Below are 27,891 nucleotides of genomic sequence, written 5' to 3'. Positions count from 1 at the left end.
TCTTTCAGTTTGAGGTCATTCTCCTCATTTCATTTCATGCGCATCTGATCTTCAGGTACAACGATTGCTAAATATAGACCGCCCCATCTGTGACAACAGAAGTTGTTACTCTGTGGTTGGAAACTTAACTCACCACTGTCACCTCACTTTTCCACTAACAGGAGAGAAAAAGTACAAGCACTCGCTGTGCTGAGGCATACAGTAAAAAAATGTGTGCATTTAAATGGGAGAATTATAGGCAAGTTAGTGAAAGGAAAACGCCAGACAAGTTGTCATGTTGTAGCTTTATTCAGTAGTAATATAAATGGGTTGAATCAGCAGACAGTGAGAAGCACTGGACTCGTACTTTTCACATCAGAACCCACTTGCAGGTCGTTAAAACGTCACTGAATAATCTATTCAAACTGAACAAAAAACATCAACACAAAGCAGAAAGAAAAGGAGGCAAGCTCAGAAACAAAAATACAAAATAAAGAATTGTTGGTGAAGGAAAGCAGTTGACAGGTTGGTGACTTTACGCCGAATGCTCTAACACTGTTCAGGAGCAGCGCTCTGTACCAAGTAGACATAGTGACTAATTGAGCCTCGCGTTGAACAACGATTGGGATTAAAATCAATGAAATAGTGTTTTAAAATCTATACAATCTACGAGCTTAAAGATCACGAGAGAGCAGTTGAAATAGCAAAAGTGTTGTACCTTGCAAGGATAGCTATTTTGGACACATGGAGCATCTATATAGTGTGTGAAGACATTTAAATCAAAGACAATGTGAAAAAAAATAAATAGAAGGAGGTTGAACACTCAATAATATTAATGGTTTAACCATTTGAATACGTAACACATTTGACCATAGTAATGGTTTCTGGTACGAATGTGACTGACACTGTATTAAATATTCAATAATATGCATCTGTTAATATATTTATTACATCTTCTTTTCTAATCACATAAGTTCATTACAGACCCTCCTGGCATTGAGTTGCTAAGGAGCAGGATATCAGAGAGAGAGAGAGAGAGAGAAGGGGGAGGAAAGGGAGGACACATAAGTTACTATGGGAATGTGCAAAGGGCGGAGCTTAGCAGGAGACCTCCATGGTCTGGGGTCTGGCCTGGTTGTCCAAGGCCCCGGGGACGCCGCCCTCCAGCAAGCTGTTGAGGTTGTTGCGGCTGCGGCTGCTGTCCATGGAGGTGATGCTGGAGGAGGAGGCGGTGCGTGAGCGAGCCAGACGAGTCATTCCCACGGTAGGCACTAAAAAAAGGGGGAGAGACGCACATTAATATTTCGGACTCAAGTGGCGCGCGCAAACGTCCGAGGTACTCGGACCGTCGGACGCACATCAACAGAAGCGGGTCCCATGCAAAACAAGTCTCAAAAACTGAGGCTGATAAAAAAAAAAAAAAAAAAAAGGAAACCACACGTGGAATGGAAAATCACTGCATGTGTGTCAACTGTAGAACAAAATAAAAATAACTTGACAGCAGCAGAACACAAGCAATCCAACAGAAGTGCCCGAGGAAGCCGGCATGTCATGCAACAAAATAGGAGCACTGGAGGACAGAATCCACGCTAACAGGACAAATTGAACTCCTAATGGGAGACACATGTATGCAGAAAGATCCCGCTGTGCATCCACCACACGCACCTGCTGAATACCGAAATGAAATCGGTGCTCTCTGCAAAGTTTCTGCATACATTGATCCACTGTGGAGTTACAAGAGGCCAGTGGATTCAAAGACCGCAGCTTAAAAAAACCAGATACCTGAATCGTTGCTCAGGTGACTGAGGAGAACGTAGGGAACTGTAAGCATTGATTAGAGAAGGAAGAAAGGACAAAAAGGAAGAAATGTTGACATATTCCACCCCAGTGTACTGATCCAAACTAAAAAAAAAAATCTGCCATGGCTTGTGGTCATTGAGGACACACAGAAAAGCGCTTTGCTATTAACAGGTAAGAAATCATGTGCATTAACTAAAATCTCCCTGCACACTTTGGCCGTTTCTCTTTTGCGTTTCACACTGTGTTAAAGAGGGAAAAGCAGCTTGAGGAAACATGCTGAGGTGTGGAGATTTATTTTCCACACTTTTTTTTTTTTAATCTGTTTTAATCCTACAGTGGTATTTACTCAACAGGAGGACTCGGTGGCCTTTGAAGAAACACCGAGGCCCTGAAGTACTGGCTGCACCTGGGGGTGGGATCCCTCCCACAGTGATAGGTTTGGGAACGGGAGAGTGCAAAAGAGAATTAGCTATACAGAAATACACCCCCCCCCACCCCACACACACACACACACACACACACAAAAAAAAACCCACACACACCGACAGATGGACAGGCTTCATCTGTATGGCCAGAGCAAGCAGACCTACAGATCCATCCAAAGAGGCTGGTTGGTGGCCTGAAAGTCTGTGCGGTCTGACAAATGCGTTTTAAAAAGGTCTGGAGGCCTGTTTAAGTACGCACATAGAGTCTCTCCCTCAAAAAAAAGAAACCTGCATCAATAAACTGTTTTTCTATAGAAAAGAAAAATCACACGAGGCAAAAACAAAGGGTATTTTTTTTTTTTTTACGCCCACTTCAAACCGAACAGGAAGTGAACTGCTGTTCAGCACATCTCGAGGGGCCACTGTCATTTCATGGCACTCACACCTCACCTACTGAGGCCTGTGGGGACCGCACGCTGCAAAGAGAGGAAATGGCGTTAGCGTCCTCCGAGCGCGCTCACGCTCTCTCTCTCTCTCTCTCTCTCTCTCTCTCTCCCTGTGACCCGGCTGACAAAGAGTTGCGTCTTTTCATGCACCGACGGCCACAGTCCAGACCCCATTAGGGGCATGAAGCAACAAGCTCGTTGAAGACTGCAGTGAAAAACAACCCTCACTGAAGGTGCTGTTGTCATTGCACTCACGTCAACAGGAAATTCTGTGAAAAACAGACGAACGTCCAACCAACCACACACACACACACGTCACCCCCGAAAAAGGTTTTTGCCTGTAAACAATTCGTGGACATTGAATCTAGAGGCGGCTAGTTTGAACTGGAATAACTAGATGTTTTTTCTGACAAACCACAAGTAGCAAAACACATGAAGAAAAAAAAAAAAAAAAACAAACATGAGCATGTTACTTACTGTAGCCCATTCCCTGAACAAAGTACTTGAAGGCCTCGGCAAGTTTCCCAGGCTGTGAAGAGAAAAAAGGGTTCAAAGTTAGAAGATAACTTGGATAAAGACAATTGATGAACCCCTGAACCTAAACTCGTAATAAAAACAAACCTGCACGACTTGTGGCAATCCTCCACAATCAGCCATCTACAGAAAAATGACCATTATTGACTTATTTGTTCAGTCAAAATAAATTAAATATTTTATTTATTAACAAACGACAAAAGGTTCACCTTCAGCAGTGTGGTCTTGGTGGGATTTAACCTGGAATTGCACTCCACCTGAAACAACAACAAGAGTTAAAAAAAAAATAATTTAAAAAACTGCAGATGCTGCCCAAAGATTCTTAATTTGCTGAGATGACTCACCACAGCATCCACAGCAGGAGACGTGTCCCCAACCACTAACAACGCAGGGCAGCTGGATGGGGAAAGAAAAGAGGCTTAAAACATTCTCAAAACCGTGTACTCAAGAGACAAAAGGTTCATCAGTGACTTCTTGGTCTCAAAACCTACGTTAATGTGTTGACTGTAGCCTCGTTCAAGCCTACGATTGGCCTCTCAATCTCCAGGTCCCGACGGCTGGTGCATGGAGACAAATTTGGATTAAGTTGTGGGAGCAGGAACAATGTGACCGGTCAAAAATCTAAGCCGACTTGGCAGGAATGTGGATTTTCTCCGCACCCCTCAGGATTTATCATCATGCCCCGTTCCTCTATAGTGTTTGATACATTGCCTCAGTCTATACTTTGATCTGGCTTACAACACGTTCCGATACTGCGAGATGAAGGGACGTGCCTCCAATGTACCCATGAAGCTGATCAAGAACACAACAGCTGCTGAGGGAAAATGCTGCTTTTCATGTACAGGATCGACTAATGGATTGCTTCTTACTATTGGTAGGAGCCACAGAAGAGGGCCAGGTTGTCCTGGTTGATGTCTTGGGCGATGTGGAGGCGGTAGGTCTGGATCAGCTCCTGGTTATCTGTCAGCTCATCCTGATGAGTGAACCAGAGGTGTTCAAATAGAATAAGAGGTAGACTCAACATAGTATGCTTAGCTACCGCAGTGCTATCACTAAATATCAGAAACAGAAAATAGCACACGGTGAGGAACGTAGCGCAGGAGAAACTCACCGTGCTGAAGTGGTGAGCCATGATGACGTCCACCAAATTACTGGTCCATCCAGACAGCTGCACACCACAGGAAGACAGATCCAGTTAAGACGGAGACTAGAACGTTCTTATTTCTCTTCATGTAGCATCCTCACGGCTGTGACTACATACCCATGCCCGCGTTTACTTGTAGCGTAATCAGTGACTTTTAATGTGTGATTCAGACTGCCCTATTTAAGTTTTAGAGGGTGTGAAGGAGGTCTCCATGACCTTGTGGCACATATTGTTTATAAAGAGAAATCTCTGAAAAATATTTTACATTTCAACTGGATGAGCCAAATAATGAGAACAGATCAGAGGTGTCAAAAGTTTTCACATTCATTACTCAAGTAGAAGTATAGATACTAGGGTCTGAAAATACTTTGTAGAAGTGGAAGTATCAGCTCAAGCTTTAACTACTTAAAGTAAAAAAGTAAAACGCATCGCTTTTATAATGATGGGGAGCGGTCGGTTATCAAAATATTGAACAAATACAGAATCCCTTGGTGTTTATCAATCATCCTGTTTATCACCAGATTATCAATAAAGTTAGAAAAAAACATGTTTGGACCCATGGTCATGAAGACTCATTTAACGTTACATGGACTTTGCATGAGGAGGAGGAGGCGGGTTCATGTCGCTAAATACCAACTGAGATCAACTTGTACCGCGACCACCGATCTCTTCCCCACTTTACGCACCCAGCGTCACTCTGATTTGCATCATGTGATAAACCAATAAGGTGTCTGGATGGTAAATGTTTACACTTCTCATCCAACCACAATCAAATTCTCGCAATCCAGACGGCGCGATTTATCCGGGTAGTTTTTTGTGTGTGTTTTTGAACGGTGACAAGCCGGAAAACCTTCCGAAATGAAATAGGAGTAACGAGGCGATTTTTTAAATGTAAGTAGTAGAAGTAAAAAGTCGTCTGAAAAATAAATACTCAAGTATAGATACTCAAAATTTCTACTTAAGTACAGTAACGAAGTATTTGTACTTCGTTACTTGACACCTCTGGAACAGATTGAGTGGGTATTTTAAACTGTATGCGACAAACGTCATAGCGTGGTGCCAATACTCAAAATGTTCCACGATGTACAGTACACAACAGTACAGTGCACTGCTCTTTTAACCAAACGAATGAACACTTGCAGTGCCACAGTACGTGAATAAAGCTTAGCTTGATTAACTTTGGAGGGAGAGCTTCTCATGAGATAAGACTCATCTCAACTCACTCTGACCTCTGTCAATTGGTGGTAATTATGTAATTCACATTTTGTTAAGCAAAACGCATCGCTACAGAATACATAGATAATATTTTACTTGCTCGCTTTATCAACACTTAAAGTCTCAGGTGTATCATTTTCATGGCTTTAAAACAATATTCTATAATGAAATTATTATAAACAGAATGGATTCATTAAAATATGAACAACTTAATGTTGGCCATCATGACTCCCTTCTAACTAATTTAATGTAGTGAGATGGTAATGTTAAAAGAGCACAAGATGGAAAGTGGTCAAACTACAAATAATAACAAATGGTTCAATTATTCAAGCAATAGCTTGACGTATGTTGCGGAGGACTTTCTAGGTTCATGCAGCGGCGGTTACACGGACCTTTGAAGCTGCCCAGTCGATCCAGCCTTCAGCACACGGGTCGACATTGATCAGCACCAGCCCCTCCACCAGGGTCGGGTTGTTCAGCTGGAGGAGAAGAACACGGTCAGTTGCAGCGTTATATGGGCGGTTGTTGGACATTTCTTCCTTGTAGAAACCTTCAGTTTGATCCGGTGTACTAAAGTAATGATGTAACCACTGCAGTGTTTTTCTGAAAGAGGTAAAAAGTTAAGAACGTCTCTGTTTAAATCAACACATTAAACTATGCGGAATCCCTGGCTTTTCATTTAAGCGCTGCGATTTTGGAATTGCCAAGAGGATGTCAGGGGAAATCAAAGATCCATCTTGTCCAATTTTGAGGGAATACTGCTGATGTGATGCAAATGTGATGCAGTAACAGCTGCTATAAATCTATCAAGGGTAACCTGCTTCTCTCCAAGCTGGTTAGAGAAAATGCATTTCAGAATCAATTGTGTTCATTATTTTCAAACAGAGCAAACTCGGCATAGAGAGGCTGGGAATAAGAATTTATTTATTTATTTATACACCTTCCCTTTTTACCCTTGGCCACCGCCCTGTCCTTCCATTATTCATATTTCAGTGCTCTCTGGCTCCTCTCTGTCACTTCTAGCTCTTTCTGCTCTGTTGTACACACATCGTGCCTATTTTAGCCCCACCGAGTCGAGTGCGGAAACAAGAGTTGAGTAAAGGTGATTCATCATCTGGGGGAATGGCAACTTTAAAAGCAGACTGGAGAAACCCGCCGCCCTTTGTGGGCTTAGTGGGACGCTTTCATTCTCAGTACAACAGGCCGTGTTGCTGGAAAACCTTTGATTATTGCAGGTGAAACAGAAAAAGCGTAGATTGTTCCAGTATCAGATGGGGACTCACTGCAAAGAGGCTGAGAATGTAAGCTCCTGCTCCCACGCCGATGCCGATCACACTGTTGACCCTGCAGAGAAACCACTGGTTACCGTGGAAATGGAGGTGAATTTAAAAAAAATCGCGCACATTAGCAATGCTGAGCTGCTGGCATGGGAGCCACTGACTTGAGCTGAGTCATCACAGAAGGCAGCATTTCCGCCATCTCTTCCATGGTCGGGTAGCGGTAACTGGCGAAAGACGAAACATTACAACTAAATCAGCGGATGGCGGCATCAGCGCTGATACAAGCGTTTTTCCCAGTCATCGGTGCATGCAAGAACCCGTCCGACACTCACCCGCTGGGGAAGGGAGGCGCGCCCTCCTGCTGGCCGGGCGCGTCCACGTGAACCACTGCAAAGTGCTGCGTGATCTCCTGCATGTCCTCATAGTTGAACAGGGTGTTGAAGCACGACTTGTCTGGGGGAAAAAAGGTGCAAAACATTTGGGTTTATACTCTGGACGACCCGTGTGTGTGTGTGTGTGTGTGTGTGACTACGGCGGCTAGAAACAAAAACCAGGACGCCGTGTATCGATTCTTCTATTTTCGAGCCGACTCACGGTTGAGGCCGATGTCGTGGTAGGTGAGGATGACGGGTCGGTTGCCCTTTGGAACGCCTCTCATTGTCACATGGAGAACGCCATGGGGAGTCTCAATATCATGCTCCTGCAGCCACAGGGAAGAGGTGGAGGAGCGTTAAAAGACAACAAAATACGTGGCGTGTTTTAGCTGAAAGACGTTTAAAGGATAGTTCTGGCGTTAATGCATACATTTGACAGTTGGTCTTTGTAGCTCAAGATTGATATAAATTTGCCCCACAATCAACAACAAATGATTAAAAACATGTGAAGGAGCCATTTGGCTGACATATTTCTCCATGTTTGTTTTTAGCTAGTCAACCTTTCAAAGCAGCACAAACGGGGGACTACAGCCTTGAGCATGCTCTGCAGTGTCTGCACAACACTTCACACATTCATATTATTTCTAGATACTAGAGTTCAAAACTATTCATGGGACATTAATGGAGAGGTTTGGCACTAAGAGATCAACTACAGTACATTCGGCTGGAGAAGTAGCATGAATTAATTAAATACTGCTTAGGCAGTTTGGGAGGGGAATATTCATTATATTGTTATATATTATATACTCTACATTCAGATTATCTCAGCCAAGCACAAAGCAGTTTGGCAATTAAACAAATTACATAAAAAAAAAAAAAAAATCAAAATAAAGATTACAAAATTCAACAATGTTCACACACAGGGTACACCCAATGACCGCAACATGATATTTAGGGTTTCAACCCTAACCAACACATTGAGTGTACCAATCGAGCAACAAAGCACAGAATGTGAAACAGTCTTTTCTCTCCGAGGGCCGAGGGCGCTCAGCGCTCTCCTGGGCATGACTCTGCAAAAACAACCGTCTTCGTAGAAAGACCCATTGAAATTCAAAGCAGTCAAACCAGCTTCTTTCTCTCCATCGCTTTCTTTTGAATATAATTCTTTGTGAAGCACAAGGATGCCCCACGTCGGTATGTCACAGTGCTTGGACAAACGAATGGCTTTAGGCCAATTTCAAATGACGCTTAAATTTGAAGACAATGATCTGTGATGAGGATAAAAATCGAGGGAACGATGACACTGCAGAAATAAATCAGAGGCTCTTGTGAGTGTTTCTGAGAGTTAAAGAGTGAAGGACGGCATGAAATGGACAGGAAGTAAAGTCAATTTAAGGACTTCCGGATCATAGCATCACAAAAGCACCCACACACTTCCCAAGGTCAAGCCGACTTGGTGCTACATACAAGGGTGTGCACGCTGCTGAGCAGGAGAGCCTGCCTGGGATCAAGGCCCAGAGGTCATCAATAATAAAAGAGCGAGCCTGGAGCGGAAGAGCGACGGGGGTTAAGGCCGAGAGACAGAGGAGCGTGACTGGCTGGTTCCCACTGCAGGCATTCGGCAAACGATGTCCCAAAAGGTGTCTTGGGACACACAGCAGTTCTTTGCATCAGCAGTCTGTCATGTAGTCGGTCGATGGAGGACGGAATAAAATAACACAAAATGATTCTGCAACCTTGGCCTAGTGCAAAGGTGTACGTGTTTATTGATGGGGGGGGGGGGGGGGGGGGGGGTTCAAGACTTAAAGGAATTTCATCCTTACGGTTCTGATCGTTATTTTTTCTTTACTAGACAAGGACAGAGTCAAGGACACTCAGGTAAAATATTTGTGCGAATGCCTGCTTTTTGTGGTCTACGTGAGCTGTACATGCAGCAAAGACGGCCTCTGGTCATAGAAAATGACCACACAGGGGGTCAAGTATGACGATATATACAGAGAGAGAGAGAGAGAACAGGGGAGAGTGTGGAAGTGGAGCATGAAAGCAGGCAGAGACAAGGAAGAGAGTGTGTGTGTGTGTGTGGGGGGGGGGGGGGTGCAAAAGGAGGAGCCCTGTGTGACTGACAGAGGTATGTGAGCTTTTATTTCTTGTGCCGTGTCCTGGCACAAACAAGGGTGGAGAATCATCGGAAGAGAGCTGTGGAAAAGGGGAGAGGACCTTCAGGTCCGCGTAGCTCTCGGCATGGTTTTAAAGCCGTATTGATCTGGGTGTGCTGCCTCTTCCACAGACACATAAACATGTATGTATGCACACACCGTAGCATATCGAGAAAAACATACATGGGGTGTGGCTGCCAGCCCGGACAGCTCGAGTTAAGAAGAAAAAAAAATAACAGAAGGGAGTAGCACTGCAAGGGAAGCAGCCCCTTTTCCTCTTCAATACATTCATGGTGGTGAGTAGTTGGACAATAAGTGTGTGTGGGGTTGTAGGCGAGACAGGAATACTGAGTAGGGGCTCGTGCTCTGAGAGGGGCGCCGCTGAGGTCGACTGGGGCAACCGTAGGAGTAGGAGGAGAGTCTGGTTTGGGCGAAGCCTAGTACTATGTCACGCTGTTCCTCTTCCCGCAATCTTGACGTCGTCGCCCCGTCCCCCCCCCCTCCCTCTCCCTCCCCGTTTTCCACGCCCTGTCGGGAATGGCATCAATCACCCAAGGGAGAAGCTTTACAGGGCAAGAGACACCCAGCAAATTAATTCACACTTGCACGCGCGCACGCACACACACACACACACACACACACGCACCCCGTTATGCATGCTCCCCAGTGGGATCATCCCAGGTACGTGCCGCCCCGGCTCCCCTTTGACACAAACACAGCACTGACCACCTGCACCCCACATAGTGTGTATGCGTGTCATTAAAGCAGTGGGTTGGAACTACAAACTCAAAGTCTCTGCAGGGGAGGGGGGGGGAGGCGCTACAGTGGCTCTGGTGTGTTGTTGCTAAAGTGTATGTTTAGAGAGAGGGCGGGGGGGGAAAGGGGGGGGCTTGTGTGACCGTCTGGCCGGTTTTCAGTTATGGCAGAAAAAGAAAACACAATGCACCACCCAGGGGAAACGCATTCCTGCAGCTATGGATGGATGAACACAAAAAGTACACATGCGAGATGTTCAGAGACGTGCACCGAGAAACACACAAAACCCAACGACACCACTGACCTGACACCAAAGAACTCACAGGCACAGACTTATAATTTAGAGACAATTGAGCACCTCACGCACGCATCTACATATCACCACATTGAAATTTTCCGCTGCACCCTCAGCGTGTTTAGGCTGAGCAGAGTGCACACACATGGTCACTCTGTGACCTGTAGGCAGGCAGGCGCACACACACAGACACACACAACCACACACAGACAAAAACACACAATGAACAAATGGTCACCCGACAGTAGCAGCTGCCCAGAAAGAAAAAGCCCCAAAAGCTCAGCCTTGTGGTGAAGGTGGTGACAGGCAAAGCCTGGAAAGAACCCCACCAGCAGCATTTCCCTTCCTCCAGTCAGCTGCTGTCAGCTCCTTTGGGGGGAAAACAGCCCCAAACCCTAATCTGAACCAGAAGCCCCCGCTGCAAGGACCCGGCCAGGTGTGTCACGGCAGGCAAGACGCATTAGTCACTCACCACTCCATTCCCAGAGCATGCAATCTGGTCCAGGTCCAGAATAGCTGACATGTTTTTCCCACGCAGGAGAGGAGTGTGTTGTGCTATGTGCAAAGTGTGTGATGAGCGGCTTTGAAGATCTCCTGAAGCAGCAGGAGGAGGAGGAGGAGGAGGAAGCGAGGGAGGTAGGGTGAGGAGGCTAGAGAAGCAGCTACAAGGAAGAGAGGGAGGAGAAAGACACAGCGGAGCGAGGAGGAGATGGGTAAATAATCTGAATGAAGGAAGAAGAGGGAGAGCGGTGGTGAGGGAGGGGGTGGGGGGGGTTTGGATAAGATGCAGAGAGAACGAATGAGAGAGGGACACGGGAGGTGGGGAACGGCAGCAGGAGAAGAGGCAGAGGGGGAGGAGAGTGAGACTGCAGTTTGTGCTTTGGTAGTCGCAGCGCGTACGTACATCCAGCGACCGGTGCGTCCAATTGGATTGCGGAGGGTCAGGTGGGTAGAGGGGGAGGGTGCTGCTTTAGAGGAGAAAAAGACCGAGATGGAGGGGAGGCAAAGGGGTGATGGGGTGCAAGCGATGCAGAGGCAGTCCTGGAGAGCAGCCGGGGCGGCTGACGTCACACCGCGATACTGACAAAGTGAGGAGAAGAGGCTGATTTGACAGCTCGCCCTGGGCTGGGCTCCGCATCAGCAAAATGGCTGCTGATCACTGAGATTTACAACAATCGGCTCTAAATTCAATTTGGCTTCACCTTGCTGAGGGCGAAGGCAGAGTGACCTCAGCATCACCATTAGAAAACACCTGAACAAGAATATACATAAGCAGACGCTGAAAATAACTCAAAAAAGGGAGATGCTTAGCAGGACTGGAGTTAAAATGCAGAAGTCTGATAAAGAACAAAAATGGCTTTGCAGCAAATGTTGTCTCATAGTGTTTTGACTTTCAAAAGACGACTAATTCTCTGCTTACCAGAAAACAAACCCTACAATAAACTACTAGTTTTATCCCCACATGAAGGGATCCATTTCCTCCAAAGCTGACTCGGAATCATTTGATCCTCATAGTTTATTGATCTCTCCCTTTTTTCCAGCCTCCTCTGCCAGCAGTGCGCGGCGTCCTTCCTCCAAGGCAGACTGCTCTGAGTGGCCAATGGCACACGCGCAAACAGCACAGAGTGGGCGGGACTATGACCGCAGAGGGCTCTCCATTGGTTGTCTTTGCTGCAGCATGTCTGGTTGTACACTGACCTTTCTCCTCTAAATTTTTCCTGACATAACACACACACACACACACACACACAAACACACACACACACACACACACACACACACACAGACAGACAGACAGACAGACAGAGGGTGACTCTGACGAGACATGTCCTTCGTGTACATTATGAGAAAATAACACGCTTGGGATAAATGACAAGAAAGCAGCATTCGTAGATTTGTGTTCCACGATGCAAAGTTGTGCCAGAAAACGTTACACTTTATTTCACTCCCCTTCTCAGTTGTTATCGAAGCCCGATTGCGGCGACAGTGATAAAACCCGCACGTGCGCTGAGACGTTGTGGCAGACCAATGATGACGTCGGCTCGCGCTGACGAGGTGTCGAGACCGCGCACACGCGCACCCGTTTCCCGTCAGCGCGGGTTCGTGTCGCGCGCCGAGTCACGTCTCGGCAGCGCACTGCAGTCTGAGGAGAGGCGCACGGCGCGGTTCAATGCGGGGCTTTACATTTACACGGCCGGAGTTATGAGGTCTGTTCCGGCATCGAGGACGGACCTGTGGCGCCCTCTGCTGGTGTCAATGAGACAAGCGCCATTTGTGTTGGCTGAGACGAGAAGTCGTATCAACATTGTGTTATCGTCACTGCAATATACGATCTAATAAATGACACTCATGAGGTCATCGGTATTCTGTCCCCCACTGCAAAGACCATCAACCTAAAGAAGTTGTACTTATAAAAAAAAAAAAAAGCAGTCAGCTATTTCAGTGACAAGCAGGGCGTCTTAAGACACACCGGACTGCAGCACCACACCCTGTGGTTTCTCCTCCCTGACCCCAACTTTACACCAGCGGCGCTCTCCTGACGGAGGTCCGGCCGCCGTCGACTGCGCCCGCTGCAGTAGCCGAGAACCGCCTGTGGAAGGCGCTTCGGCACCAGACAAGCGGAGACACAGCTGGATTTTGTCCTCCAGCTGCTGGAATGTCACACCGTTGCTCAGCGGTAAAAGGACAGCCAGACATGGACTATATGCACTCACAGGGCGTCTGCTGCTAAAGCCTCGTGCTGCATGTGTGTGTTGAGATTATTTTATATCACTTTGTAAAGCTCTGATATTAATAACACCTATATTAAAGTGCGCCAGTAAACCGTGGCATGCACAACACCAGGAACATGGACGTGGAACAGTTAAATGGCCGATAATCATAATATGTAGCATTTATAAAGTCATCACGTTATGTGTGGATTATTATTTAAATGGGTATTCTACAAATACATGTTCAAGAATCAGCAGTTAAGGGATTCGTCTTCATCATTTTCTTCAAGGCTTTCCCTATGCGAGGTCAAAATGGCTGCCACGGGGAAAAAAAAGGTTCAATACACTCGACCCTCAATACCACCGATACAAGTCCTGGTGCACTGCGAGTGCAACCGCAGAATAAGAACCGAATGCAGAGAGGAGGAGCGGAAATGTGACACGACACTGAAATTCATTGAATTTGAGCACATGAAGGGAGTGCACCATTTTCTGTGTGCTCATGTTTCAGTGACAACGCCGACAGGACTGGAGCGTGCAGCGCGCCTGCTGCTCCTGCTAACATGCTTTCCTCTCCTCCTCTGCCTGCAGGAGCTATATTTAGCTCTGGTGGGATGCTGGAAGCAGTGACTGCAGAGAGGGATGAAAGACTTAACCCTTTGCAGCCCAGATGCTGGTGGAACACAGCAGAGTGGGAAGTCACTGCTCAGGCATAAAAAATAAAAAAAAGCCAATTGGGGCAGGCGATCCCCAAAGAAAAATAAATGAAGAGCATAGAACACAGTCAAGGCAAACAATTGATAATGATCCTTAAAATATCACATTAAAAAAAAATGGTTGAAATGCTTACTGTGAAAGACCAGGACAGATCCTGTCACATAAACACAGTCTTACTGCGGAAGACTCTGTACGCGTATTAAAGATGTCTTTAATCAATTGACTTCTAGGCCATAACTGATCCACAGGCACAACTTGTTGTTCTTAAAGCCCGGCTAATTCCAAGAAAATGCTTGTTCCCTTTTTCCAGGTATTTTCTGCTTTATTGCAGTTTTTTGTAGGAGAGAGCGACAAGCAGAGAGGGTTGACTCGCGCTGAACGCTTTGGGCTTAGAACAACGAGCGAACACAAAGCTAATGGCCAAGTCTTCCTCACAGAGTGTGTCCAGAACCGTGCTCTAAATTAAACTAACAGGCCAGAAACACTAGGAGGATTGTATGTTGGCTTCCATCAGTTCACATGATCCACATGCCACTCAAACAGTCATTTCAGTCCAGTTGTGTACACATCTGTGCCAAACAAAGAAGCCATGGAAATAATCCCAGGCACGGAGCTATTTGGTCAACAACCAGCTCATAATTGACATTCCAACAGCGAATGGCACACTAACCCTCTTCACTTTGTCAGTCACCAGCAAGATGGCATGAGCCAGGATGCAGTGGAAACACAGATGCACAAGAGCATCAGTAACCGGCGTGTGAGCAGGAAGGAACCCGTTTTACCAGTAAGGACGGCGTCTGAGAACATGGTGGCCAAAAATGGTGTTGGACAAATGCTTCCCCTCCCCCCCAGGTGGAAAGGATTCACCAGCAGAGTGTGTGGGGAAATCCTATTTTGCCTTTGAGGAACAATGATCAGATGTAGGGCAAAAGAGACAAATGGGGTCAGTGGGGGGGGGGGGGGGGGGGGGGGGGGGCAGGGGGGGTATGGGTGGCTGTCCATATGCTCCGATCCCCTCACACAACAGCATCACCACAACCCTCAATCGCTTTGAACAGAGCAGCACTCACCTGGCAGTCGAAATCTTGAAAGTTGCGTGTATTCTGCAGACAGAGCAAAAGAGGAGAGTTAGAGTCTAGCTGAGGCTCATATGTCACATACACTAAGCCAATAGTCATAATAACACTGCTCCCAGTATTCATTTTGGAACTAATTAGAGCACATTGGTCCCACTTTCTACAAGATCTTCACATCATCACTACCGCTTAGTTTCCAATATCATAACTGCACGCTTTACGCTCAGCAAGTTGAAGCATTTTTAGAGAATTTTGTCTCATTTTGCCGCTTTGTCTTCACAAAGATGGCAACTGGCTACAGAGCAGACCGCGACAGTCAAGGTTGTTGGGTCCTCTGTGGGCCCTTACTTCCTACTGAGATGGCTGTGCAGCAGGAGACAAAATAAAAAGCATTCGGGTCAGTTAGTTACACTAAGAACCATCTCTCTTGTAGATACTGTGTAAAAGTATAAGGAACTAGAAGTGTTGCATGTTAGAAATATTACTGCGAATAAATTACTCCCTGCTGTGTTGCGCAAACAACATGCTTAAGAGCGTCGTAGCATGACCTTAAAGAAGGTCAGTCGACAGAGCATGGGTTCATTGAGTTTTGTACGCGCTTCGAGGCAGAAGAAAGTTATTTTTCCGCTTCCAGGGAATCTGTGAATAATCTCTCTCTCGCTGAAGCTGCAAATGCCTGCCTTGTTAACTGCAATCACTTCCATTGGGAACCTTGTCAGGAGGCCATTACACTTGTTACGTTGCTCTCGACTGTCCTTATGCCTACTTTGCCGCGGACATGACTGCATTATAATGTGCTCTCATCACTTCTACAAAAAAAGGACCGGAGAGAAAATGAGAATCCTTCTCCATCTCCTCTCAAGACCCCTGGTCCGTCTCTTTAAAAGCTGGCCACTAGGTGGTGTGAGAGGTCAGCACCAGTATCCTTCATTAAGATGTATCCTAGGATGTATATTCCCCTGCGCCGTCTCGGCACACAAGGCGCGTACAACACGCTGCATGCAGCTGCTCGGGGGGAACGGGGGGGGGGGGGGGGAATGTGCGCCCGCTCCTCCGCCATCCCCCTCAGACCCGATGCTTCACCACTCACCCCTCCTGTGAGGCGCTAAACCGCCCTGACTGTCTGTGGCAGTAGCCCGAGGAGAGAACAAAACCGTCTCTCTCATCAGCTAATCAGCTGTTGAGATGGAGCAGGAAAGAGGAGGACGAGGAGGTCGGAAGAGGATGGGAAGGACTTTGATCTGCCATTGCACCGTGAAGTTTTCTTTAAGTTTCTCCTTTGATCTGTCTGCATTCATGCTCTCGTGTTATATGCCCTGCTTTTCTTCCACCCTCTTGCCTCAGTCTCCAACCTTTTATTTTTTTCTCCTTCTGACTCCCCTCCCCCCCCCCCCCTCCTTTCTTTCCCCACCACCGACAGTCAAGCAGATATGAATAATTCACTTTGATGATCAGGGCTGCAGAGTTTCCGTGCTGTTTACATTAGCCTATGCATTTTCCATGTGAAGTGCTCATTTACTTTAAACCTGCGCCACGTGTCTGGTTTGGACGTGTCCTTCTGCGTGTTAGTTCAGGTGCAGGATTTGTGTGGCTGTTGCCTCGCAGCTTGAAACCGCCGCGACCCCCCCCCACCAAGTCACCTTGTTGGTCAGCAGCGGCTTGATCTCCGTCAGCTGTACGTCCTGCAGCTCATCCATCTTTCTGTCTCGTCACTGTAAACCCCTCTGTGCAAAAAGAGAAAACACACATTAGATGTCTAATAACAAGCATATGCAGCTTTTTGAAAAAAAAGGGGGTGGTGGGGGGCACTAATGAAAAGCAATGTGAACAGGAAAAGTGACACTTCCAGTCCGCACAGTAGTGTGAAATCCTGCTTTGTGCACACACAGACTCACTCTCTCTCTCACACACACACACACACACGAAGAAGAAGCTCTCTCATTTGTTTCCCCTCTTAAAGCCAGACGTGAGCACTGACACTAAAGTGTGCCCCTCCCCCACTTCGCCTCGAATGGCACCACTTCGGCCTCTACCGTAGGCTGAAGGTGAGGACAGGGAGTGGTGTTGAATTACCCGGCCCTGCCCAGGAGAGCGGCTCACGTTACACATCACAGCCGGCTTCTTTTTAGCGGCTGGAAGACGACGCCAAACCGGCCTCCACCGCGTCACAAACGGCCTCGATAACGAATGATCAGATGCACACACTGCTCGTAAGACAAACAAAGAAGTACAGGCGAATCGAGCAGAGGCGTAGCCAGTTGGGAGGAACGCCTATAATCCCTTCCCGAGTCAGAGCCAACCCCCCTGGAACGACCTTGAGATGCCGGTATTGGATAACCTTCAAGATTGGTTAGTGCTCATTCCAGCAGAAAGCCAACAGCGGAAAGGTAGCATCAATGACGACCAAGCCCCAAACAACTGTGTAACCTGCAATTTTATCCTTTAAAAAAAAAAAAAATAGGCCAGACCAGACAGCTGCCTGTTGACGCATGAATCAGGTCAGAGGTCTTTCCTGCTCAGCCAACCGATCGCACCGTGACTGGGAACAAGCAGGGAGCTAGATGGGCACAGCTCGTAACACCAAACAGGAGGGGGAAGAAAATGCAGAAAACCTTGGAGGTTTCGAGAAACTCAAATCACCAGTATGTGAAGGGAAAACACGTCCGGCACAATCCCCCGCTGACAAATCCGGCTCAATGGTGGCACTACTAAATAATATTTAGACGAGCGTACAAGGCGGGGAAAAAGAAAAACAAATACCCTGCATGCTTGACCGGATTGAGCGTATTGGCCGGCTCAATCCAACGTTTCCTCGGGCCGTCACAGAGAGTGTGATGGAGGTGGAAGCTGCTTTGAATTGTAAACAGCCTAGCCAGGTAATCCAGGTGGGAGACGGGGGGGGGGGGGGGGGTCGGTTAGCCTGAACCAAATGACCGACTGACCGGGTTGGCTTTTCACAGCCCGGCCGCGTTAACCGGAGAATATAACGCAAGATCGCATTCAGCAACATGCACATTAGGGCAGCCAGGGGCGTCGCACCCGTGGGGGGGGGGGGGGATGTGCTGTGTTTTCCCGGTGAGAGGGTTCAGTCGCTCCTCCGCTCTGTGTCTACGTGACACCGGCTGTCAGTGTGACCGGCTGATGATGATTGGCGGGCTTCTGCCTTAAGTCCCGCCTCTCTTAGATTTATCCGTCTGCTCGTGCTGAGGACGCAGGCAGGAAGGTGGTTATGGTTATTTTACAGGTACTTTGAACGAGTGTTTATGCTTCGGAAGTTTTTAAATAAGGTTGAAATGTGTTTGGATGATGTTTTGCTTATGTTTTGTTGGCATCTCTAGTGTTTGATTTTATATTTCGTTTTTTAGACTAACGCTAATTGTTGATTGGGATATTGTTCAGCAGCTAGCTAAAAAGGTGTCTGAGAAAAAATGGAGAAATGATGACATTGTTTGCATAGCCGTTGAAGATCTATGAAAGAAAAGTGTTGTATCATTTAAAACACCAGGAAAAAAGCTTTGTGTGGGCGTTTTTCTTTTTTAGAATATCTCCCTTTTCAGGGCGCAAGTAAGCAAAATGTAGAAATGTAGGTCATGTTTGACCCATGTTACTATCAAGCTTACCACCGTCTTTTTGTCACGCAGTATTATTAAGATGCAGAAAAGAAAGAGGCAGAACGTAAATGCTGGGATTGTTGTAGGTTATACTTTTTGTGTGCTTCTGTCATTGTGTTCATCCATCTCCCACACTTTTGAAAAGCTTGCTACGCCCCCTGAGGACAGAGAACACCGGTTGGAACCGTGGGAGATTTCCGTACGGTATAAATTTCTCACGTACCGTTCACACCGGCACAGGAGGAACAACGAGAGGCCAGAGATGCACCAACACAACTCGTGCCCAAGAGTCTGCTTGGAGGAGTTTTGGTTTTGGAAAATTTTACGCAAGTTACGTTCGATCAGAAAACGATTTATTGCAAAGTCTGTCCAGCCGCTGGTATTGCCACAACGAGCGAACACGCTGATCGGGTAGCTGGCGGTCCTTTTCGGGGTCAGCGAATTAATACGTTTACTTGAAAAAGCAATCCTGTCACATCCCGGGATAGCGTCAGAATCTTTGATACTGTGATATGGATTTTTGGCCACACCGCGCAGCCCTAATGCACCACCACCCTTTTCTACCTACTTCATGCCCGCTCTACCGTTCAGCATGTGCAGCTGTTGCCATAGAGACAAAGCAGGTTGCCAATGTTTATTCTGAGCCGGGCTAGCCCCGAGGGACCCATGTGAGGCAATCGGGAGGAGGTAAATAGTGGTAGACATTAAGAACTGATAAAGTGAAAAAGCTCAAAGCGCTGCTCGTTCAGCTGCATTTACCCCCGACAATCACTGGGAATCATGGGAGCCGTGCAGACCGTCCCCAGACGTATCCCAGCAAAGCTTAGGGAGACGTAGCCCCCAGATGGCCGGAGGGAAATTCCCTTTTAACAATCTGGGCAGCGAGCTTTGTCCCTTCATTCCCAGCGAGCCACTGGTGAACGAGAGCACGAGAAGGCCGATGGCGGAGGACAAGTCCCTCCGGCCTTGACAGCGCGGGAACCGTCGGTTGTGCCGGATCGCTCCCACAAAAAAAGGTTCTCCCCCCCCCCCCCCGACACCAGAACTCTCTTTACTCCGCTGTTCGCCCTGCAAAATGAGTGACACGCCTGTTGGCGAGGGCTCTCACACGTGATTTCTCTCGCCTGTTGCTTAGGTTCCATTTCCCTGCAGGCGGTCTCGTCCGCCTCCTCTCAGCCGCCGCCTAATGCCGCGCGGCGAGGGACGGGGGGAGGCTGCGCCGGGGCGAGCAGTCGGCCGAGGACGCAACCCGCGTCGGAGGGAAAATCCCACAAGGCCGTTTTTCTACGCAGATCAAGCTTCACTTCTGCCTAGTGTCAGCGCTGCCGCGGGGGAGAGTCTGCTGTAGTTGTGTCTCAGAACCGCAAAGACATGTTGAAATATGTCAACTTAATCAAACGGATAACTTGATCAGCGTTGCTCCCTCCTCCCGCTCTAATTGCAGAGCAACGCGCATCTTCCCCCGGCGCGCACACACACACACACACACACACACACACACACACACCAGTGGTCCTGAGGAGAAAGGACATGCCTTTAGCTTCATGCTAACCTGCAGGCGCCAGAGTAAGTGTGTGTGTGAGCACAGAGGCGCGCGCCAAAACACCTTCTTTAGATACTTTGCCAACACAAAAGGATTCCTGCAGCTGCCGTGTCAGCAGACCGGGCCGACTGAGCGATGAGTGCAACCCTTACTCTTCCTCACCCTTCGGCAGTCCAAGCGGGCTGCATGACGGATGACTGAGGAGCTGGCTGTGACACAGACCCCTACTTTTAGCATCTTCAATTAGTTGCCACGGCGACAGACTACCGATTTAACTTGCCGCCATCATGGCGGTGCTTTGGCCGCGTGAGCTCCTTCGGCTCCGTGTCGACCCGAGGTGAATGTCACCGCGGTGACCTCATCTTCACTCCCCTTTGGGTTTCTATGGAGACCCTGACACTGGTGATTCAAAGCACAAACCCTTGTGTCTACACATCCTCACCCTCTGCAGTGAGGAGAGACGCACAGTGAATATTAACATTCAACCCAATCGGCCCCTTAACAATATCATCAAAGTGTGATCAAATGTACAAAGGCTTGATTTCCAATATTTGGGTCACTTCTAGTGCGTTTAAAACAAAGCAAACTAAACGGTTGGCGGTTACTGTACTGTCGGTAAAGTGGACCAATGGTCGGCTTTCGTGGCAGAACGAACCATTCCGGCTGGCGTTGGACAAATTGTGATACAATTTGAACACAGAACCATTGACCTTGGAATTTACAAAAGAAGACGGCAAAAGTTTCCCCTAAGAGATTAGAAAACAAGCATTGCCACATTGACGCCAGTTCATGGCGGTACAGAAGGAGAGGTTAAAGCATTTCTAGACTGAACACGGCCTAACAGACAGACGGGGCCTGTAACATGGTGCGCTTCTTTTAGTGGCCCTTAAGGCTACAAAAGACTGCAAAGGAATCACCTTAATTGGCCACGTTAAACGAAAACATCCGCCCCTTGATGGGGGGGGGGGGGCACAGCTAATTGACAATTGAATTCCAGCGAGAGGAAGTCGTGGCATCATCTGCCCGTTTTCTTTCCCTGGGAGCCAAATGATTCTAATGACAGAGGAACAAACGCACGTCTGTCCTCGGTCACTAACCCCCCCCCCCAGGCTTCACGTCACAGCAGGAAATAGGCCAGCACGAATCCCATTGACACTCGCCGCCTGCCATCAGAGGGACAGCCTCCTATGAGTCTTTGTTGTCAGGGCTACAGACAAGGTAAAGGGGAGAAAAAAAAACTAGGCCTTACTCTTAGACTTTTCCATCCCAGGGGAAAGTCAGCGGAAATGTCTCTCCTGCCCAACTTTGTGCTTCCAAGCTGAACCTTTGTTTACGGTTCACAGTCTGCAGGGGGGGGGGGGGGGGGGGGGCGATGCTGACAGAGTCGAGCTAACGGGCCGTGTCTCACTTCTGGGGAATTAGAAGAGAACATTTGCTTGTTTAGCAAACAGTCGGGCGAATAACAAACCGAGGGACGGCCCTGCGATCGGGAGATCTTCACCTTTTGTTGTCCGTCGTGGCAAAGCCGACCTGCAGTACTAACCCCCCCCCCCCTCCTGCTGCTGATGCTGTCTGCAAACACACAAACACCACCAACACGCGCAGAGACACAGACTCACACAGTGCCATGCACTCGCACACCGCTCCCGGAGCTCCACGTCTACTTAATTAAGCGCCAGCTCGCGCTCCAGAGACCCCGCCACCCTCCTAACGGCTCATGCGATCCTCTTCGACACAAGCTGACGAATACATTTCTTCCCCTCCCTTTTCAAAATGTGACAAAAAAAACGACTCTGAAGTCTTCTTCAGGCGTGAAGATATAAAAATAAGTCTTTTATTGTTCAATATTCCACCTCAGAACGTGGAACAAGCCAGGTCAGGTAGCTGCAGGACATGATCCCACTCAGGTGTTGGCTCACATAACGCTAGGATACACACAGATTCATGTGGATGACCACTAAGAGCAAAAGAAAAGAAGCATGAGCAACTATTTAATACTAGAAAACAAATCGTCCTCGTAACACTTGACTGAGGCTTGTAACACCGGCCTCAGTCTTTGATCCAAGAGATTTAAAAAAAAAAAAAAAAAAAAGATCTGGTAAATACCGCATTACTATAATTAACTCGTCCCCTATTTGGAAACCAAATCTGAAGGCGGACCCACATTTAATATCCTGAGCCGGCCACAACTCTAAGTGATAAAAATGTTGAAGAGGTTGTACTTGGATGGGACCTCGTCAAAATGAGAACAACGTAACCCCCAATGTACAACCGTAATCTTAAAACAAACCAAATGATTGGCAATGCACAAATACTATTGTATTATTGGAATACCTTGAACACACCGGACGACGTCACGTACCCTGAGGCGTGGACACTGCCTACCGCACCAACTTGAACCCAATCACCACAGAAGAACTTAAACCAACAGGATTATAACCAAGGGGTCAGCTTTTCAGGAAGTGAGTTATTTCCAAAGGCCAGCAGTTCCAAAAGGAGTTCTGAAGTCTATCAGAAAAGGACGTTATACTTACTACCTGATCGATGACCAGAATGAAGTTAATGTCTTGATCACTAGTTTCAAGTCGCAGGAAAATAAAGCAGGGCGTGTTTTAAGTAGGTTTGTAAGACTCTTTTTCGACCTTTTCACAGTGTCCTTCAGGTAAGATTTTAATGGCCAAAATTTAACTTGAGGCTCCACAACGACAGTCTACAAACCAATTGGGTGTAGGGTGAGTCTCATTTCTCTGTCTTACCCCTTCCCCTTACCCCTCCCCCTCGGTTTTGCGCGTTCATGTGAGGGGAAGTGGTGTCTCGATTCTCATTTTGATTAAGGGGTAGGGCCAAGGCGTAGGGCTACATAGCCCTTGAAACGAAGTTTGCGGAGGACCACACTTGAAACATAGGGGTAAGGGTGCGTCTCATTTCTCTGTCTTACCCCTTCCCCTTACCCCTCCCCCTCGGTTTTGCGCGTTCATGTGAGGGGAAGTGGTGTCTCGATTCTCATTTTGATTAAGGGGTAGGGCCAAGGCGTAGGGCTACATAGCCCTTGAAACGAAGTTTGCGGAGGACCACACTTGAAACATAGGGGTAAGGGTGCGTCTCATTTCTCTGTCTTACCCCTTCCCCTTACCCCTCCCCCTCGGTTTTGCGCGTTCATGTGAGGGGAAGTGGTGTCTCGATTACAGTGCCCACAGTAACACATACTGTATATACACTTATACACATCTCTAATCCTGCAACGCAACAGAGTGCAAGACCCCACCCATTACTCGCCGAGGGCTTTTACAAAATTACCTTATACCTCAAAGGGCCACTTTATCTGCTAATGGTCTTATGAGATTAAAGAGCTTTCATTAGGCTGAATTGATTTACAACCACATATCTATTGGCATCATCGGCATGCTTCACCTTTCGCATGAAAACGCACACAGCCGCAGGAGACTGAGAACTCCAGCTTCCTAAAAACACTGCTAGGTTTCATTCAAGTGTTTCCCAGCGTCTTCCAGTGCGTCGACACGGAGCCGCAGACCGACCACAGGATTTTTCTAGTGGTGAAGTCATGTTTCGGACCAGTAAAACGGAAACTCAATTTTTCCATTAAGCCTGTGTCACACAAGGAAGTACGCGTGGATATGTAAGGCCTTGGTTGTCTGTGTGTGTGTGTGTGTGAGCAGCATTAACCCGTGTGGGTGTGAAAGACCAATAACCTCTCGTAAATCAGGATAAAGAAATCCTATTGAAATTCTATGGAAAGAACTGAAGATCAAGATTCATGGAAGAGGCCCACGGAACCCTCAAGATGTGAAGACCGATTGTGTGGAAGAATGAGCCAAAGTCCCACCTGAGCAATACTTTTTCCCTGTGTCATTTCACATTACACATAACTTTATTTCTGAACTTTTTGTATGCATGTATGTATTACTACGGTTGTTACCAACATCTGGTGAAAATGTCATGTCAATAGCTCCTTTGAAAAATGGTGACGTGTTCAATACTTATTTCACCCGCTGTACATGACACACACACACACACACACACACTCACTGAATCAGGAACACAACTAGCAGAGACGGGTCTCACACATGACAGCCGTGGAGGTCGGACAGAAACAGAACACATCACCACCACTAAAAGGTAGTCGAGATGACTCTGCTGCCGATGGGTCAGAGAGGAATGAGAGCCTCTCCTGGCTCCTCGGGGGGATCCGGCTAGAAATAAGAGTGCACGGCTGCCTGCCTGCGCGTCGTACTTTCACTCAGTGCAGCTAACGGAGCACAAGGCCGTACCTCGCCGCGCTAGCTGCCCCTCAGCCTGTGGGGGGGAGGGGTGGGGGGGGGTTTCCTCCTCTGCCTTGCTTAGTTGCACTGATGGCAAAGAGAAAGATGTGGTGCAAGTAGGGGGGCTGTATGTGTGTGTGCGCGTGTGTGCCCCCTGGATCCCAGCTGGCTGATGCCATTGGGCAGTTTCCAGAGCAGCGGTGTCCTCCAGTAGGATCCGTCAGGCAGGTCCAAGGGGCAGCTACGGGCACAGCAGCGAGAGATCCTTATCTCGCAAGCGCTCGCCGCGGAGGTCGCTGGCTTGCTTTGTAACCCTCCCCCCCCCCCACACGCCATCCTAGACTCCGCTGGGGGCGCCAATGAAATCGAATGACCTTTATCCAGTCCCTCATCATCATCATCATCACAAGAACCTGGCTACTTTTCCACAGCGCCGCAGCTCGCGCTCATTAACATTCCGAGCATTAACGCAGCAAACGGGTTATAAAACGGCATCACCAATTATTTATCTTCCTGTCGACACCACGTGCGCCTAACGAATGAGAGCCCCGACCCAGGCGGAGCCACACTCACCAGGGTAATTTGAGCGTTTCATGATTGGGGCTTTGGGTGACTTAGAGTAGAAAACAAGGGGTGGGGGGTTAAGGCACCAGGGGTACCGCATCTGCCAATTCTTCGACCCCCTTCCCCCCCCCAAAAAAAACATTTAACTTTCCTGGGTGATCCTCTAAATCATTAAAGCAAGCCAAGTATGAAATGACTTGAGCCTCTGAAATGAGACACTGAAGAAATCAGCATGCTGCTTACACATTTGTACCAATGACAAAGTGGGATTTGTCTCAGCGGAGAGCAGGAACGTCCCCCCCCCTCCTTTGCTTCCCGTCTCTCTCTCTCAGATGCTCGCTAAATCCTGGGCGAACGTCGGCGCTGAAGGACGGCCCGGGGCAGCCGGAGGTCCAGCTTGGCTCCTATCCAGCACTTTGGATCAACAAGCCTACCACCTGTGCTCCGCCTCTCCTCATCACCACCTGCTGATTCTATTGCCCGTGTTGATGAAGACAATGACCTTCAGTGATCCAGCAGATGATAAGGGGTTTGGACCCAGTAACTTCTGCACGCAAGCCCACCAGACACTGTTTCTGGTCTCATGTCCGAGTACAGACTGATGAAATGACGATACTGAAACACGAGATAAGCTGTACGGTCTGCGATCAATGGAAAATATAAGAACCTACCCTGGAATAGGCGTGTCCAGTGACAAAAACAAAACCCCAAAAACTGCAGCTCCAGAGCGCTTTCTCATAAAATCTGTGGCACATTTTCCCCCAATAATTACATGAAGTCCTGGAAAAACGTCCCCGGCGCAGGGTGCGTTTTGCCCTGCAGGGCCAGGCCAGCCAGTGCACACAGTAATGCTGAGGCGAGAGGAGATACACAAGGCAGACTGACTGTCAGCACGGCGCCTTAATTACCGCCGTCGTCGTCTCTCTGGTGAGCGTTATTCCCTCACATCCTGACATTAATCCCTGCAAGAAATCCTCTTCCACACAAGAGCGCATCTCACTTGTTATGCGCACTGTAAAACCCTGTAATGATGTGTGTGTAAGTAGTAATACCACCCGGAAAGCACCGTAACAGTGAGATGGATGAAAATACATTACATCATTCACTTACTGAATGAATGGATGCAATCCGAGGGGCCCGGTGCATAAGGCTGACTTAGTCACTGAATGCTCAGTGTAGTTTGTTGTAAACTCTCACAACACTTGCAGAAGGAAATCTGACAGTTTTAAAACGGTATTGTACTGAATCCCATAAACCCATTTCAAATGCTTCACCCGAACACAGATTTCAAACTGCGGCTTAATTAACAACTTCTGACACTCCCTCTAGTTGGGCAGTAGGTCTTCACTCTGCCTAATAATCAACCAGGGGCAGATTGCTTCCAACGATATGGCAATAAACCGCCAACCACACCACCATCTGCATTTTCTCCTGCAAACAAAAGAGACGGTTTCCGAAAGGTTTCCGGATCAACACTCGCTCCCAACGGTATTTTGCGACAGTGTTATCAATGAAAACAAAAGCCTGGTGGTTGCTTGTTGTGTAAGCGCCATTCAAGCCTTAAGGATCATGTGACACTACCATTGTGGGAATCGCAACACCTGGAATCAACCCCCCATACTAAAATGTACACTATTATAAACCAGAATGAAGGCTGTATCTATAGAAAAAAGGAGGTGTTCTGTGTGTGAGGTACTTAATACAAAAAGGTTTTAATGACCTTCTTAATTAAAAAGATTGTTTCTAAATGTCAAATAACGGATTACTTTTCCATCAACGTTGTTCCTGGTAGGAGGTCTCCTTTTAAAGTCCACCCCCAGACAACCCCTGATGGTCATCTCCTTACACCTCCCACCTGGGTGACCTTCGCATGGCCACCAGTGACATTGACATCCCTCACGTGACGTCCGAGTGGTGGAACACCTGCACCAGCACGCCTGATACCCGATTGATAACGATGGATCGGCCGTGTCTAGACTCAAGCAGGATTTTTATCGGGGGAGGGGGGGGCGGGGGCGGGGGGGGTCCGAACATGACTCCATGAGAGACGACAAGCCGCACATTTGACACACAGCGATGGGCCTTTTGAGCTAGCTTCCGGTTGCAACTCCGGACTAAATTTAATCCCGAACGAAAAAAAAAAAGCAGTACGTCTTCTAATAAACCTATAAATAAGGAAAACGTGTTTTTAATGTTATCATTACAGCGCAATGAGTTTATGACCTAAAACTGCTAACTTGACGCTACTTGAGGCTACTAGCTAACATTGTTCCTAAGGGTTTTAGGTTTGAAGTTTGAACTGCATTCAGTGCCTTCAATCGATCAAGCTATTCGGCAACAGTCAGTTGTTGGAGGTGGGTAATTCACGGTGTGAGGCATCGTGACAGGCCTCGTCCTGTTATATAGAGATAGAAGTTTTATTATTTAGCAGGTATACAAGGCATCGGAGAATAGAGTAACGCCAATGCGGGGACGAAGAGATACGCGGTTGGGAACGATCGTCATGTCGCATGAACTCAAATTCAATTGAGCTGCAGTTTTTTTTTTTTCTTTTTTTCCCTTTTTGGAAATGAACCGATTCGCTCGCGCTCACTCGTGTACCGACGTCATTTTCCGCTTCGCCTCAAACGTGTTTTTAAACGAAGTACAATCACGGCTCTTTGAGGTTCTGGCAGGAACGAGTCGGGTCGCGGAGCGGCACCGCGAACAGGTCGCCATCCAGCGAGCGCAGATAATCTCCTGTGGCATCGTGTGGCACATCTGCCAACGGTAAACGGGAAGGATAGCACCGCGGAGACGCGGGTTTGAGACTTACCGCGTCGGTAAATATAAGCGTCCGCTGTCTTCCAGCTAATACCTCTCCGAGTGTATTGTTGAATGCGTGGTAGTGGGTGTATTTCGGTGTAGAGTACACGCTGCTCTCGTCCGCCGCTACCTCTTGTCTCAACTAGTATTTCTAATGACTGTGGGCGGAGCTACACGTTG

The 27,891-nt window shown here is 47.7% G+C and overlaps 1 protein-coding gene across 3 annotated transcripts; it reads right to left on the bottom strand.

The window, feature by feature from the left end:
- Window positions 1-269: 269 nt before the first annotated feature.
- On the bottom strand, window positions 270-27,881 carry LOC119229816 (protein NDRG3-like). 3 transcript variants are annotated; one of them, XM_037490556.2, is made up of 17 exons: window positions 27,722-27,881; window positions 16,549-16,632; window positions 14,903-14,935; window positions 7,418-7,523; window positions 7,156-7,276; window positions 6,985-7,047; window positions 6,827-6,887; window positions 5,936-6,022; window positions 4,296-4,352; window positions 4,054-4,157; window positions 3,676-3,741; window positions 3,529-3,580; window positions 3,394-3,441; window positions 3,272-3,307; window positions 3,128-3,179; window positions 1,762-1,800; window positions 270-1,250 (listed from the first exon to the last, which is right to left on the bottom strand). In XM_037490556.2, the coding sequence occupies exons 2-17, from the start codon at window positions 16,603-16,605 to the stop codon at window positions 1,078-1,080; spliced, it is 1,155 nt and encodes a 384-aa protein (XP_037346453.1). In that variant the 5' UTR covers window positions 16,606-16,632; window positions 27,722-27,881; the 3' UTR covers window positions 270-1,077. The 3 variants fall into 3 exon arrangements, with proteins under 3 accessions (XP_037346453.1, XP_037346456.1, XP_037346454.1); XM_037490559.2 differs by lacking the exon at window positions 1,762-1,800; XM_037490557.2 differs by lacking the exons at window positions 14,903-14,935; window positions 16,549-16,632; window positions 27,722-27,881 and adding an exon at window positions 10,877-11,271.
- Between the last annotated feature and the right edge of the window lie 10 nt (window positions 27,882-27,891).

This window comes from Pungitius pungitius, chromosome 8 (assembly GCF_949316345.1).
Source record: "Pungitius pungitius chromosome 8, fPunPun2.1, whole genome shotgun sequence".
NCBI classification, from domain to species: domain Eukaryota; kingdom Metazoa; phylum Chordata; class Actinopteri; order Perciformes; family Gasterosteidae; genus Pungitius; species Pungitius pungitius.
Note: the sequence above shows the minus strand (reverse complement) of the source record. Positions and strands in the feature narration are given on the sequence as shown.

What these genes read in the sequence shown, in the direction of transcription:
- LOC119229816 (XM_037490556.2), bottom strand. Translation starts at nt 16,605, where the DNA reads ATGGATGAGCTGCAGGACGTACAGCTGACGGAGATCAAGCCGCTGCTG. An exon ending in CCAAGACCACACTGCTGAAG is followed by an intron (nt 3,308 to 3,393) that starts GTGAACCTTTTG and finishes ATTTTTCTGTAG; the next exon opens with ATGGCTGATTGTGGAGGATT. An exon ending in TCACCTGAGCAACGATTCAG is followed by an intron (nt 1,251 to 1,761) that starts GTATCTGGTTTT and finishes CCCTTTTTTTAG; the next exon opens with TGCCTACCGTGGGAATGACT.